Below are 12654 nucleotides of genomic sequence, written 5' to 3' on the forward strand. Positions count from 1 at the left end.
AAAGAAGCAGATGGGAGCATGCCACTTCCGGGTGAAAGTTTAGGACTAGCACATGCACAGGTCACCGTTCTTTCTGCCACTGCGTAGGGGTCGTGGAAGTGTGTACCAAGCCGCTGCCTCCCTCAGCCTGGGTCCCTGAGTGACCAAAAAGAGCAGAGGGCCCCCTGGTCACCCACACGGACGTGGCATACAAACAAGGAATCATCTCCCTGGTTCAAGCCACTGACATTCTGGGGCTGCTTGTTACACAGCATGACCTGGTCTATCCTAACCAATACAGGACCCAAGGCTTACTGAGCATTTTCTGGATCAGAAGCCCTTGAGGTTCTTTCCTAGAGACGGATGCCTAATTCACAGCAAAGACACGCAGAGCATATAAACCACAGGGCAAAATCTAGAAGCACCGTGTTCCCCCTGAGGAGGCCAAGGAACGGAAAACACATTAAGAACTCAGTAGGGTTGTTTACCAGTCAAATGGCGAAACAGATTACCGACTAGTTGGGCAAATAGGCTCTGGGGCAGGGACCAGTTCGAAGCCCTGCTCTCGCCTCCTAATGTCTGTGTCCTGTCACCTGTCTATTCTGAGCTTCATGAGGACACTAACAGGAGCCTGGAGACAATGGAAGTGAAAAAAGTGAGTGTGTCAACACTGTTAAGCAGTGCCTGAAAAACAGCAGGAACTCCAAATGCTACTCTTTACTAATATTATTATTAATAATAATAACAAAGGCTCCCCCAGAAGGACAACAGAATTATAATCAGTATAGTCAAAGTATATCAGAAATTGCCAGTTAGTATCCAAAATATCCTCCCCTTGCTCCTTCATAACAAAACCCAAACCTTACTCAGGGCATCAGCACAGCAACTAAAAGGCTACATTTCTAAGGTGTGGCCACATGACTAAGTTTTGGCCAAAGGAAAGTAGAAATTGGTTTTCTCCCTCCCAAGGAGGGAGACAGCTGGGACATGCGGTTTTGTCCTCAACTCCCTTGCCCACCTCTCCATCCCCAACCATCCCCATCTTCCTTCCTCTTGTGTGTCCTGGAATGTGGGTGTGGTAGCTGGTGCTTTAGCAGCCATACTGGGCCATGTGGTAACCTGGAGCACGAAAACCACACTGTAAAGATGGCAGAGCAGGGTAGACTTTTAGATCCCCAAAGGATATAAAGACACCACGTCAACACTGGACAGTCACTGTTGGAATGTTATTTCAGGGTTTCCATTATACCCAAACATATATTATAAGCACGCTACTCACTTTGTAATAACTTTAATGTGTTTAACAAGTTTACAAGATGCGTTCAAAGGAATCCTGTCGCTCCAAACTTGCCAACTTATCCACAAACTCAGAACCCGTCATCCTGGTTAAAAATGTACTATCTATCACGTGCCAAGTACAGAAACATAATTTCTCCTTCCGCTTCCCCCAAGACAGATCACCAGAGCCCAAAGGGGAGGCTGATTCTGGAGTAACCCAGAGGGCTCACCCAAACCTTTGGTGGAGGGAGCCACGGTCAGGGGTCAGACGCTGCATCAGACTCTGTCAGACTCTGCTCAGGAGCCCAGCTACTACCAGGTGACCAGGGGTCAAGAGCAAGAAAAAAGCAGGCAGGGGCACCTCGGTGGCTCAGTCGGTTAAGCGTCTGCTTTCAGCTCAGGTCATGATCCCAGGGTCTGGTGCTTGAGCCCACTCGTCAGGCTCCCTGGTCAGAGGGGAGTCTGCCTCTCCTTCACCCTCTGCCCCTCCCCCTGCTCATGTGCTCTCTCTCTCACTCTTTCAAATAAATATATAAATAAAATCTTAGAAAGGAAGGAAGGACGGAAGGAAGGAAGGAAGAAACAAGGCAGCTCAGAGCAAGGTCGTAGTTAACTACGACCCTCCCCAGCAGCCTCTCCCCCTTCTCCTGGCAGCAGCCCCCACCAGTCCGTGCTCAGCCCGAGCACATCTTCTGAGCCTGGGTCCGGCTGCCTCTCCATCTCTACCTCGAGTTTCCAGACGTATGAACCAATACATTCTCTATTTCTCTTAGGCCAGTCTGAGTTGGGTTTTCTGCCATTTATAACCCATCGCTCCCACGCCCCTCCCCCAGCCCCCACTGCCAGGCCCCGGATTTGTTGCTGAGCCACACTTACCTCTGCAAATAGCCCAAACTTGCCCTTGAAGGGAAACACGTCTGGGAGGTACTTGTTGATGAGGTGTATGAGGGGGTCATCATAACCCCACATGATCTCGCTTATGGTGCGGTTCATGAAGGCGCGCTCCCCCAGCGTGCTGAACGCCAAGGTCATGATCAGCTTCATGCTCATGGGTTTATTCTCCATCATCATCGCCGCGGCCTGCAGGGCGAGGGGACAGCACATGTTACAGGCTAGACACCGCGGGTCCGTGCATCCTGGACTTTAAGCCAGGCCTGAGGCAGAGCTCACCAGGGGATATGAACAGCAGGCCTAGGAAGGTCCCTAATCCTTCAGTAACGGGACCTCCTGTGTTAGTGGATTCAGGTGAAGTTAACTCCATCCCCAGTTGCAGAGGCGGGCACATGGCAGGCGCCTGGCGAATCAAAAAATGTTCTTCCCTCCAGCTACAGTGACAGTCTTGAGAATGTGTAATGTGGCCCAGTCAGAGCCATAAGACACAGGAAACTTTCCCCGGGGGCCGTCAGGTTGCAGGAGAGCTTCCTGCTGCCCTCCCTGAAGGCTGTATCCACCCTGAGGTCCACCAGAGCAGGGCACAGACCTGGGCAACCTGATTTGCACCCTACATCAAGCCATACCTGAAACCTCACCCTTTCAGTAACATGAGCCTGTAAGTTCCCTTTTTGCTTAGGCCAGTTTGGAGCACATTTCATTGTCACCTTGCAACCAAAACAATCTTTTTTTTTTTTTTTCCCAACCAAAACAATCTTAAGACTCAACTCCACTTCCTGATATCACCCTCCCAAACACCAAGTGTCCCAAAGATCTGTTCTCCCCAATATCTGGGTGCTGAGGATGCAGGTGAATTTATTTTCTAATTCCTCTTTCCTCTGGAGATACCATCTTGGCATTTGGTTTATTCTTTCGAAGGCACCTCATCCAAAAGCGGGAAAGTGAACACAGCCAGCATTTCCTAAAACCTGGGCCAACGAGGTCCGGCTCCTTGGGAACTCACCAGGGGATCTCCTTACCATTGTAATCATTTTTGAAAAGGGAATAAACACACGATTTTTTTTTTAATCACAAAAGGCTATAAAATTAAATGTCCCTCTCCAATCCCTGACACTCCGGTGTGCATTCTTCTCCCTCAAGGCAACCCACTGCTGTGGGCTCTTGGGTGTTCCTCCAGGGACACCCACACCAGAGACCACCCAACTACGGAGCGTGGGCCAACGCCAGCCCACCACCCATTTTGTACAGTCTGAGACCTAAGAATTTTTTTTTAATATATTTTCAAATAGGGGCACTTGGGTGGCTCAGTGGGTTAAAGCCTCTGCCTTCGGCTCAGGTCATGATCTCAGGGTCCTGGGATCGAGCCCCACATCGGGCTCTCTGCTCAGCAGGGAGCCTGCTTCCCCCCTCTCTCTGCCTGCCTCTCTGCCTACTTGTGGTCTCTGTCTGTCAAGCAAATAAATAAAATCTTTAAAAAATTTTTTTATATACTATATCTATATTATATTATATATATATGATATATATATATTTTTCAAATAGTTGGGGAAGTGAAAAAGACTGTTGGAAAAAACAGGAAAATTATATGAAATAAAGTTTTACTGGAACATCGCCACGCATTTTCCTTGGGGTTTGCATCTGATGGCTTTTGCATCGGCAGTTCCAACAGAGATCAGGTGGTCCTCAAAGCCTAACACATTTACTATCTGGCTCTTGACAGAAGTTTGCCCGCTCTGCTCGAAACATTAAAAAATAAGTAAATAGAGGCACCTGGGTGGCTCAGTGGTTTGGGCTGCTGCCTTCGGCTCGGGTCATGATCTCAGGGTCCTGGGATCGAGCCCCGCATCGGGCTCTCTGCTCCGCAGGAAGCCTGCTTCCCTCTCTCTCTCTCTCTCTCTGCCTGCCTCTCTGCCTACTTGTGATCTCTGTCTGTCAAATAAATAAATAAAATCTTTAAAAAAAAAAATAAGTAAATACATAAATGACTTATATGCTGTAGCGCCGTGCGTACATTCTGCACCTTGCTGTCCCTCACTTGGACCTCGCGGCCCCCTCCGGGCCACCCTGTAATAAATCACCACAATGAAAGACGACGGAGCAACCTCCAGGCTGTTTCTAGAAGCTTGCTCTGACAACGTTGCGGCACTGAATATCCTTGAGTGCAAACATCTTTTATCTGTGCGGTTCTACCAAGAGGACACATTCCTATAGACGAAGTTTCTGAGGTCAAAGGCGTGTGCAATTTCTATTCAACGTCACCCCCTTCCCACTGCCCACACCGGTTCCGTGTGTCCCGAGAGCACTCGAGAGTGTCTGTTTCCATGAACGCTCCTGCCGCCCAGGGCGCGCTCACGCAGTCTTTGCCAGCCTCGTCGGTGGGGGCAGGTGACCGCACTGGCAACATTCACGCCTGGGGCTGGGGGGCGGGGTGCAGCTTAAGGCTGCGAGGCGTGTTTACTCTTTGTTCTGTCTGTCCAGTGGACTCGGCAGGATGAGCCCACCTCGGATCCAGAGCATAGGGTCACCGAGGAGTAAACAGGTAATACGTATAAGGGCCCCAAGCCCTAAGTGCTAACACAGTGTTAGCAAGAAATTAACCCAACTGGCCTGAGGCCACTCTTTTTAGAAAGGCCTGCCGGCAAGGCTGGCCCTCAACCAGTGTCCAGGCCCTGGGGTTTCGAGGGAGCTCCCACCACTCTCTGACTGATGGGGCGGGGGTGGCTCATGGGGTCTGCACCGTGTGTACAAACAGCACGCTTTACGCTGACCACCTGCCTCCCTTCTGGGGATCTGGACTTTGGTACGTGCCAGGCGGAAGGTGCCTCCGTGGCCACCCCCAATAAAAACCCTGGGCACGGAGTCTCTCGTGGTTTCCGCGGTGACAACCCTTCCCGGGCGCCGTCAGGACTTGTTGCTGGGGGAATTAGGGGTGTCCTGTGCGGTTCCCCTGGGAGAAGACGCTGGAGGCGGGAACCTGGCCTCCACCCCATGCACTTTCTCCCTCTGCTGTTTTTGGTTCCGCACCCTCTCGCTGTAATAAATCAGAGCCACGGGCGGGACGGTCCGCTGTACCTGAGCCCTTCTGGCGAGTCAGCACGAGCCAAAGGTCGGTAAATCCAGCTACAACTGTGACTCTCACCTACGGAGCACGGAGGCCCTGGCTGCGAAGAGGCCAGATGAGGACGCGGCCTGGGGAAGCCCCGTGTAGCCCCCCACTAGTACCTCCCTGTGGAGAGTCTAGATTTGTAGACTCAGACAGGAAAGACAAGAACTTTGGCCGGTACCCGCAAACCAGAGACAGGAGGATTCACATGGGTTTAGGGCCCTGTAAACCGCAGGCTGCGCCCCGTCCCCCTCCCTGAGGGGTGGCCCGCGCAAGGGGGACAGGCAGGGTGAGAAATGGAAACCCCAGAGAGAAGGATGAGGGCCGGGATAAGGGACACGGCCAAGGGGCAAACTTACCAAGACCAGGATGTTGGGCATAACAATATAGTCACTCTCCAGGCCATGGGACTTGTCAGGTTGGAACTGGAAGCTGCGATACTCAAGGAATGACACCGTGTCATTGCCATTGAAGGTGATGTTGCTCTTGTGCCTGAACTCCCTGCAGGCGGGGAAGCCAGTGATCAGCAGATCCCCAGTCGCACGGGGACGCAGCGCCCGCTGGGAGCCCTGGGGCCCTCAGCTGCCTGCCCTCAGCCCACTGCGGGCCTCTGTGAGGTTCATCAGAGCTACCCCACAGAGCACCCAAATCCCGACCCACCCCTCCCCCGGGCCAGGGGCCACCATCCCTCACAGGGATGCATGCGCCCATGCATGCGCCTGCTTCTCGGAGGGAGACAGCACAGCACAGTGGTTCGGAACGTGCACTCTGGAGACAGAGGGCCCAGGCTCCCAACTTGTCTCCATCACTTACTACCAGGGCCTCCATTTTCCCATCTATAAAATGGGGGTGGGGGTGATAACAAGCCCCATTCTGTAGGGCTGTGGGGAGCCCTGAGTGGGTCAGCCCATGTCAAGCCACCAAGCAGCGGCCCGCGGCACGGAAGGCCCCGCGCAAGTCTCAGCTGCTTTACGCCGCTGCCGTCTTTATTCCTTCTTGTCTGCTATCCATTCTCCACAAAGTAGCCAGAGAATCTTCGAAAAGGAGAAATCAGATCATGTCCTTCTCTCCCCGACAGCCCTCCTCTGCATACAGGATCAAATCGAGCTCCTAAATGTGGCCTCCGAGATCCTCACCACCGACCCGTCCAACGCTCAGGCCTCCTCTCCGCCACCTTCCCCCTCACTCATACGATGCCAGCCACTCAGGGCTCCTCCTTCCCAGACTACCAGACTCGGCCTGCCTCAGGGCCTTTGCACCAGCTGCCAGCCCTACCTGGGGGGCCCCCTACATCTTCACACAGTGGCACCTCCCTCTCACCACCCACGTTTCGGGGAGTGTCCCGCTGGCAGAGGTCCTCCATGACCCTCCAGTTAGACCAGCCCTGCCCACGCCCCTCCCTCCGGCACTCTCCATGCTTCCCCTCCTCACTCTCACCACACTTAGGGCCACCTGATGTGTCCATGAGTTGACTCTCTCCCATCGATGTCAACTCTCTGGGGCGGGGGCTTGGGTCTGCCTTTAATAGGGACTGGCACAGTGCCTAGTCCACAGGAGGTGCCCAGTAAACGCTTCCGGAATGAAGAAGTAAACATGAACTTTGGCAAGCTAGGGCCAGCTCTGACACAGAAGCCTTCCCCGGACGAGCCTGGCAGGGACGGGAGTGCTGTGACAGGGGCCATCCCGAGGGCAAAATGGGCAGGAGCCGGGAATCAGGCCGTATCCCGGAACAGATCTCCCTCATCTCTCGGAAACCTGCTCTGCTCTCCCAAAGACCATGATCCGGCGAAGGGGCCGTGGCAGGTGTGGTAAGAACATGCCAGCAACAGATGTTTACAGGGCACTCACCGCGTGCCAGGCTCTGTGCTCAGGGCTTCCCACTACCTCGTCCAGTCCTCACAACCACCCCATGGTGGAGACTGTCATCCCCAGTTTACAGATGGGGAAACTGAGGCCCGGGGAAGGAACGCCCCTTGCCTGCAACCACAAAGCCACAGTGTTTTGTTTTGCTTTTTAAGATTTTATTTATTTATTTGACAGGGAGAGAGTGTGAGAGAAGGAACACGCGCAGGGGGAGTGGGAGAGGGAGAAGCAGGCTTCCCACTGAGCAGGGCGCCCAATGCGGGGCTCGATCCCAGGACCCTGGGTTCACGACCAGACCCGAAGGTAGCTGCTTAATGACAGCCACCCGGGTGCCCCCAGAAAGCCACAGTTTTAAACCCAAGAGCTCGCTTTGCACAGGGCACGGTCTCAACCACGAGAACACGGGATTGGGGAAAGCGGACTGACCCTGAGCAAACCCCCCGCCACTCCTGGGGGCCTCCGTTTCCTCATCTGTAAAATGGGGTCCAAACCCACTAAGACGGCCCACCTGGGAGGCCCAGTCCAGCCTCCTCCGTCCTCACCTGTACACGTAGGGCCCGCGCTCCCGCACCTGCGGCTTCTCCCCCAGGAGGATGGCGTCGGGGTTGACGATGTCGAAGAAGTAGATGGACAGGTAGAAGGGCACAGGGATTTCCTTCCACATGTTGAAGGACAGGCTACTGGGGTCGATGCGCACATTCTGCGGGGGGAAAACCAAAGACGCCCGTGAAGAGAGTGAGCGGGGCCGCCACCAGGGCCCACCCCCACCGCGCAGCTCGAATGGCTGCCCAGAGCCGGCCTGCATGGCTCAGTCCCACCGGCATGTCAGGGGATGGTCCCGGGGCGGAGAGAAACCTCTCCACACACGCTGCTCCCCCCGAGGGTCAGTCCACAGGGAACATATCCCTGCTGCTACTTTTGTAAACATGTTCCAGTACTAGTAGCCTGATCAGAGACCAGGAGGTAGCTGGGGCTGGACTCTAGGAATATGGGCTTCATGTGGCCAAATGTATCATTCATTCATTCAACAAACGTTTACTGAGCACCCACCATATATATACCAGGCACTCTTCCAAGGACTGGGGATAAAACAGTGAACAAGACAGATCCCGTTTCCCAACTCTGCGGGGTCTCCAATCTAGCCAGGGAAAGGCAGGTATTAAACAGGAAGGTACACTGTGTGCTGTGTGAGAGGCAGGGATGGGGAGGGGGACTTGCAACTTCAAACAGAGTAGTCACACGGAGGAAACACAAGCAAAGACAGAACGAACACACACACACACACACACACACACACACACACAAATAAAAACAAAAGGCAGTGAGTGGAACATAAGGATTTGGTGTGTGGGGGGGGTAATCCCCCATAGAAGCAAGGCCAGTGCAAAGGCCCTGAGGCAGGGTGGTGCTGAGACAGAGCGGAAGAAAACAGGTCTGCAGCCTGTCTATCAGATACACTGACCTCTCATCCCTGCCTGGCTCTTCAGCTCTGCAAGTCCCTGTGTCACAAGGAGGTCCCCCCAGGACCACCCAATCTTCCCCCCACCCAACCCGGCCTGGCCTCATCACGGGCACCACAAGGCTCAAAGCCTGGGTGGGGCAGAGTGCCCCAGCCCATCAGATAGACACCCGATACCACAGAGTGAGGTGTATAGGGTAGCTTACATCACCTCCCATGTTCCTTTGAACATGGCCTTCCAGAACAAAGCCAGCCACCTCTACTGTCCCCAAACAGCCAAAACCAAAGGGCAGAGGCTCCGGGGAGAGGCAGAAGATAGGAGTTGCCTCGTCCAGCTCGGCCCCATGTCCCCAGCCAGCAGACTCTGAGAAGGAGTGGATCTGGAGGCAGCTAGACCCCAAAGCCACAGGGGCAAGACAATCACCTCTTGAACCTCAGTTTCCCCATCTATACAATGGGCGCCAGTAGCCTCAGCCATTCCTCATTTCACCAACATGACATTTAAATGAAGAAAAGCTGAACTCATTGCCAAGAATAAAAAAACAGAAGATGTCCCATAAAATCCGGATTCCAGGGTATCATAATAATAACTCATTGATCAACACATCTTCCTACCGGCCACGGAAGCCGCACGATCACTCTTACAACCTGAGCCTCTAACACATGCAAATAAAAGCGACTGATAAATGTGATGTGAACAAAGCAGGTAAGAATCTGTGGGATCACGGTATTGTTTCAATAGCTGCAATTCGGTTTTCGAAATCAAGCACACCCTGGAGCCAATCTAAGACACACCTCAGCTCACCGGCCACACCTTTGCCACACCTGCTGGCACTTCAACCTGCCTGATCTCCGGGAGGAAGGTGACCTCCTGCGTCTCTAAGGGGGAAACTGAGGCGCAGCGCGGCTGGGTGGCTTGCCCCCGGCCCCACACAGCAAGTCCAACACCAGGACCCTCCAGGCCCCATGGGCATAGGCTTGGCACGTGGAATTCAACCTCAGGCGAGAGGCTGCTGGGCAGGAGTGTGGTAGACCCAGGACGGAAATCCTCAAATCTTCCAACAGGTGCACGGGAAGGAGCGACAGAGGGAGGTGGTCCCACTATCTCCACCACCCCCTCCCCACTGAAGACACACAAAGGGCTAGTAACTAGGGGTCGGCCACCTGTCCTGGCTTCCACCGGCAACTGTGTCAGGAGGAAACGTGACTTCCATCCCAGTTCCTTCGTGTGTGTGTGTGTGTCTGTGTCTGTGTCTCTGAGTGTGTGTGTATGTCTGTGTGTGTGTGTGTGTCTGTGTCTCTGAGTGTGTGTGTGTGTGTCTGTGTCTCTGAGTGTGTGTGTGTGTGTGTGTGTCTCTAAGTGTGTGTGTGTGTGATAAAAACACATAAGGTAAGATCTACCCTCTTAGCAAATATTTAAGCCTCAGATGCAGTCTTGTTAAGTGGCGACACTCTGGGGTTCAGTAGAACTCTGGGCTTACTCGTCTTGCGTAACTAAAACAACCATAGCGATCACTGGGAGAGTTTGGGAGGTGATGGGTATCTTCACACGTAGACTGCAGGGACGGTTCCCAGGGTGCCTCCTTATCCGCAAACTCATCCAGTCGTACACATTAAATATGGAGAGATGATTTTTTTAGGATTTAATTTTTTTAAGATTTTATTTATTATTTATTTGACAGACCAAGATCACAAGTTGACAGAGAGGCAGGCAGAGAGAGAGGAGGAAGCAGACTCCCCGCTGAGCAGAGAGCCCAATGCAGGGCTTGATCCCAGGACCCTGAGATCATGACCTGAGCCAAAGGCAGAGACTTAACCCACTGAGCCACCCAGGCACCCCTGGACAGTTTTTTAAAATGTCAGTCATACCTCAACTAAGTGGTTTTTAAAAAGACGGTTTCTGGGGCGCCTGGGTGGCTCAGTCAGTTGGGCGTCTGCCTTCAGCTCAGATCATGATCCCAGGGTCCTCGGATCGAGTCCCGAATCGGGCTCCCTGCTTAGTGGGGAGCCTGCTTCTCCCTCTGCCTCTGCCTCTCTCTCTGTCTCTCATGAATAAATAAATAAAATCATTTAAAAAAACACACACAAGAGATTCTTTTGAAAATATACACAAGGGCGGGTATACACTGAAATCAGTGTACACCAGTATACACTGGGTGGCTCAGTGGGTTAAGCCTCTGCCTTCAGCTCAGGTCATGATCTCAGGGTCCTGGGATCGAGCCCCACATCAGGCTCTCTGCTCAGCAGGGAGCCTGCTTCCCCTTCTCTCTCTGCCTTCTTGTCTGCCTAATTGTGATTTCTCCGTGTGTCAAATAAATAAATAAAAATCTTTTAAAAAATACACAAATGTTTAAAATATATAAATATAGATAGATTTTTATTTATTTAACAGAAAGGGAGCACAAGCAGGGGGAGTGGGAGAGGAAAAAGTGGGTTCCCCACTGAGCAGGGAGCCCGATGCAGGGCTGGATCCCAGGACCCTGGGATCACGACCTGAGCCGAAGGCAAACGCTGAACGACTGAGCCATCCAGGTGCCCCAAGCGTCCAACTCTTGATTTCAGCTCAGTTGTGATCTTAGGGTCCTGAGAGGGGGCCCTGCATCGGGCTCTGTGCTCAGTGGGGAGCGTACTTAGGATTCTCTCTCCCTCTCCCCATCCCATGTGTCCACTCGCTCTCACTCTCTCAACGTATAAATAAAATAAAATAAAATAAAACAGAACAGAACAGTTTCCAGTTCCTGCCTCGCTCCCCAGCCCTGTTTCTCAGCTGGACCCAGAGACGCCTTCAGAACACTCCGGAACCCCTCCTCCCCTCTCCGGCTCACTCCGCTTTGGGGACAAATCACGGCCAGACAAATGTGTCACCGGATAAAGCCATGTGTCCCTCTCAGTCTCCAACAGAAGGGGCTTCCAGGATCGGGGGGGGGCGGGGGGGTCCACCCCCTTCACTGGGCACGCGCTCACAGGGAGGAAGTACTCCACGACCCAGCTCTGCCCTCTGGCTGGGTGACCGTGGATAAGTCGCCGCTCCTCGGTGAGCCTCAGTCTTCTCATCCACAAAACGAGCACGACAGAGCCGGCGTGAGGCTGCAATGAGTTTGTTCCGGTGAAGCGCTTAGAACAGGGTATGGCAGAGCCCCGGGAGTCTGGACGGTCAGCCAGGGAGTCGCCTGGCTTGAAGTGACCGGCTCGTCTTCCTCCCCGTCCCGGTCAGTGCCCCACCCCCACCCGCAGGTGGGAACAGACTTTGCACTGATTTTGATCTGCGTCTGAGGAGAGGCGACCACTCGGAGCAGCTGATGAGATAGCACCGCCCACCAGGCTCGTGGCCTTTCACCGAATGTGGCTGACTTTTGACCCCCACCCCCTCCCCCAAGGTCAAAGACCGTGGCCCAGAACACAAAGACTGGAAGAGACGGCCAGCGTGCGCCCTCGCAGGACGCCACTGCCTCTCCTCCCACCGGACCCTCTGAGCCTGTTCCTGGACAGTCAGGAGGGCTGCCTGGAGGAGGGCGTGTGGGAGCCGAGCGCCGGAGAAGGGAGCTGGACTTGGCCAGGGAAAGATGACGGGGAAGGAATTCCTGGCAGTGCTGCAGCCTGTGACCGGGCCAGGAAACCGTGGCTCCCTAAATGCCCATCAATAACAAATATGGTCTCAAAACATGTTTTAAAAGAACTTCAGTGTCCCTCGACAGAGAAATAAACCGCCACATAACGAAACAATGGGGGGCAGTGCTCGATCACAAACGGAACCGGCCGCTGGTCAGTCCACCCCCCCTCCCCGCATGAGCCTCCAGGGCACACGCTAAGTAACAAAAGCCCCACGCAAAGCAAACAGCGACACACGGCCTGAGTCCGGCCACAGGACAGCTGGAAAAAGGAAAACCACAGGGACAGAAACCAGATCAGTGGTGGCCACAGGGCTTAGGCGACCGACTGCAAAACGGCATCAAGAGACTATCTGGGGGGTGCCTAGGTGGCCCAGTCGTTAGGCGTCTGCCTTCGGCTCAGGTCACGATCCCAGCGTCCTGGGATTGAGCCCGGCATTGGCTCCCTGCTCAGCGGGAAGCCTGCTTAAAAA

General features: G+C 53.8%; 1 protein-coding gene across 4 annotated transcripts in view; it reads right to left on the minus strand.

Moving 5' to 3' along the window:
* SCARB1 (scavenger receptor class B member 1) overlaps positions 1-12654 on the minus strand; it is a 71765-nt gene that overhangs the window by 25351 nt on the left and 33760 nt on the right. For all 4 annotated transcript variants that reach the window (XM_032309411.1, XM_032309409.1, XM_032309410.1 and 1 more), the window contains exons 2-4: positions 7657-7814; positions 5611-5752; positions 2134-2337 (exon numbers count right to left, since the gene is read on the minus strand). In XM_032309411.1, coding sequence (XP_032165302.1) covers positions 2134-2337; positions 5611-5752; positions 7657-7814 — 504 coding nt within the window. The remainder of the gene's footprint in view (positions 1-2133; positions 2338-5610; positions 5753-7656; positions 7815-12654) is intronic.

The sequence above is a fragment of the Mustela erminea genome, chromosome 13 (assembly GCF_009829155.1).
Source record: "Mustela erminea isolate mMusErm1 chromosome 13, mMusErm1.Pri, whole genome shotgun sequence".
Classification (NCBI taxonomy): Eukaryota; Metazoa; Chordata; class Mammalia; order Carnivora; family Mustelidae; genus Mustela; species Mustela erminea.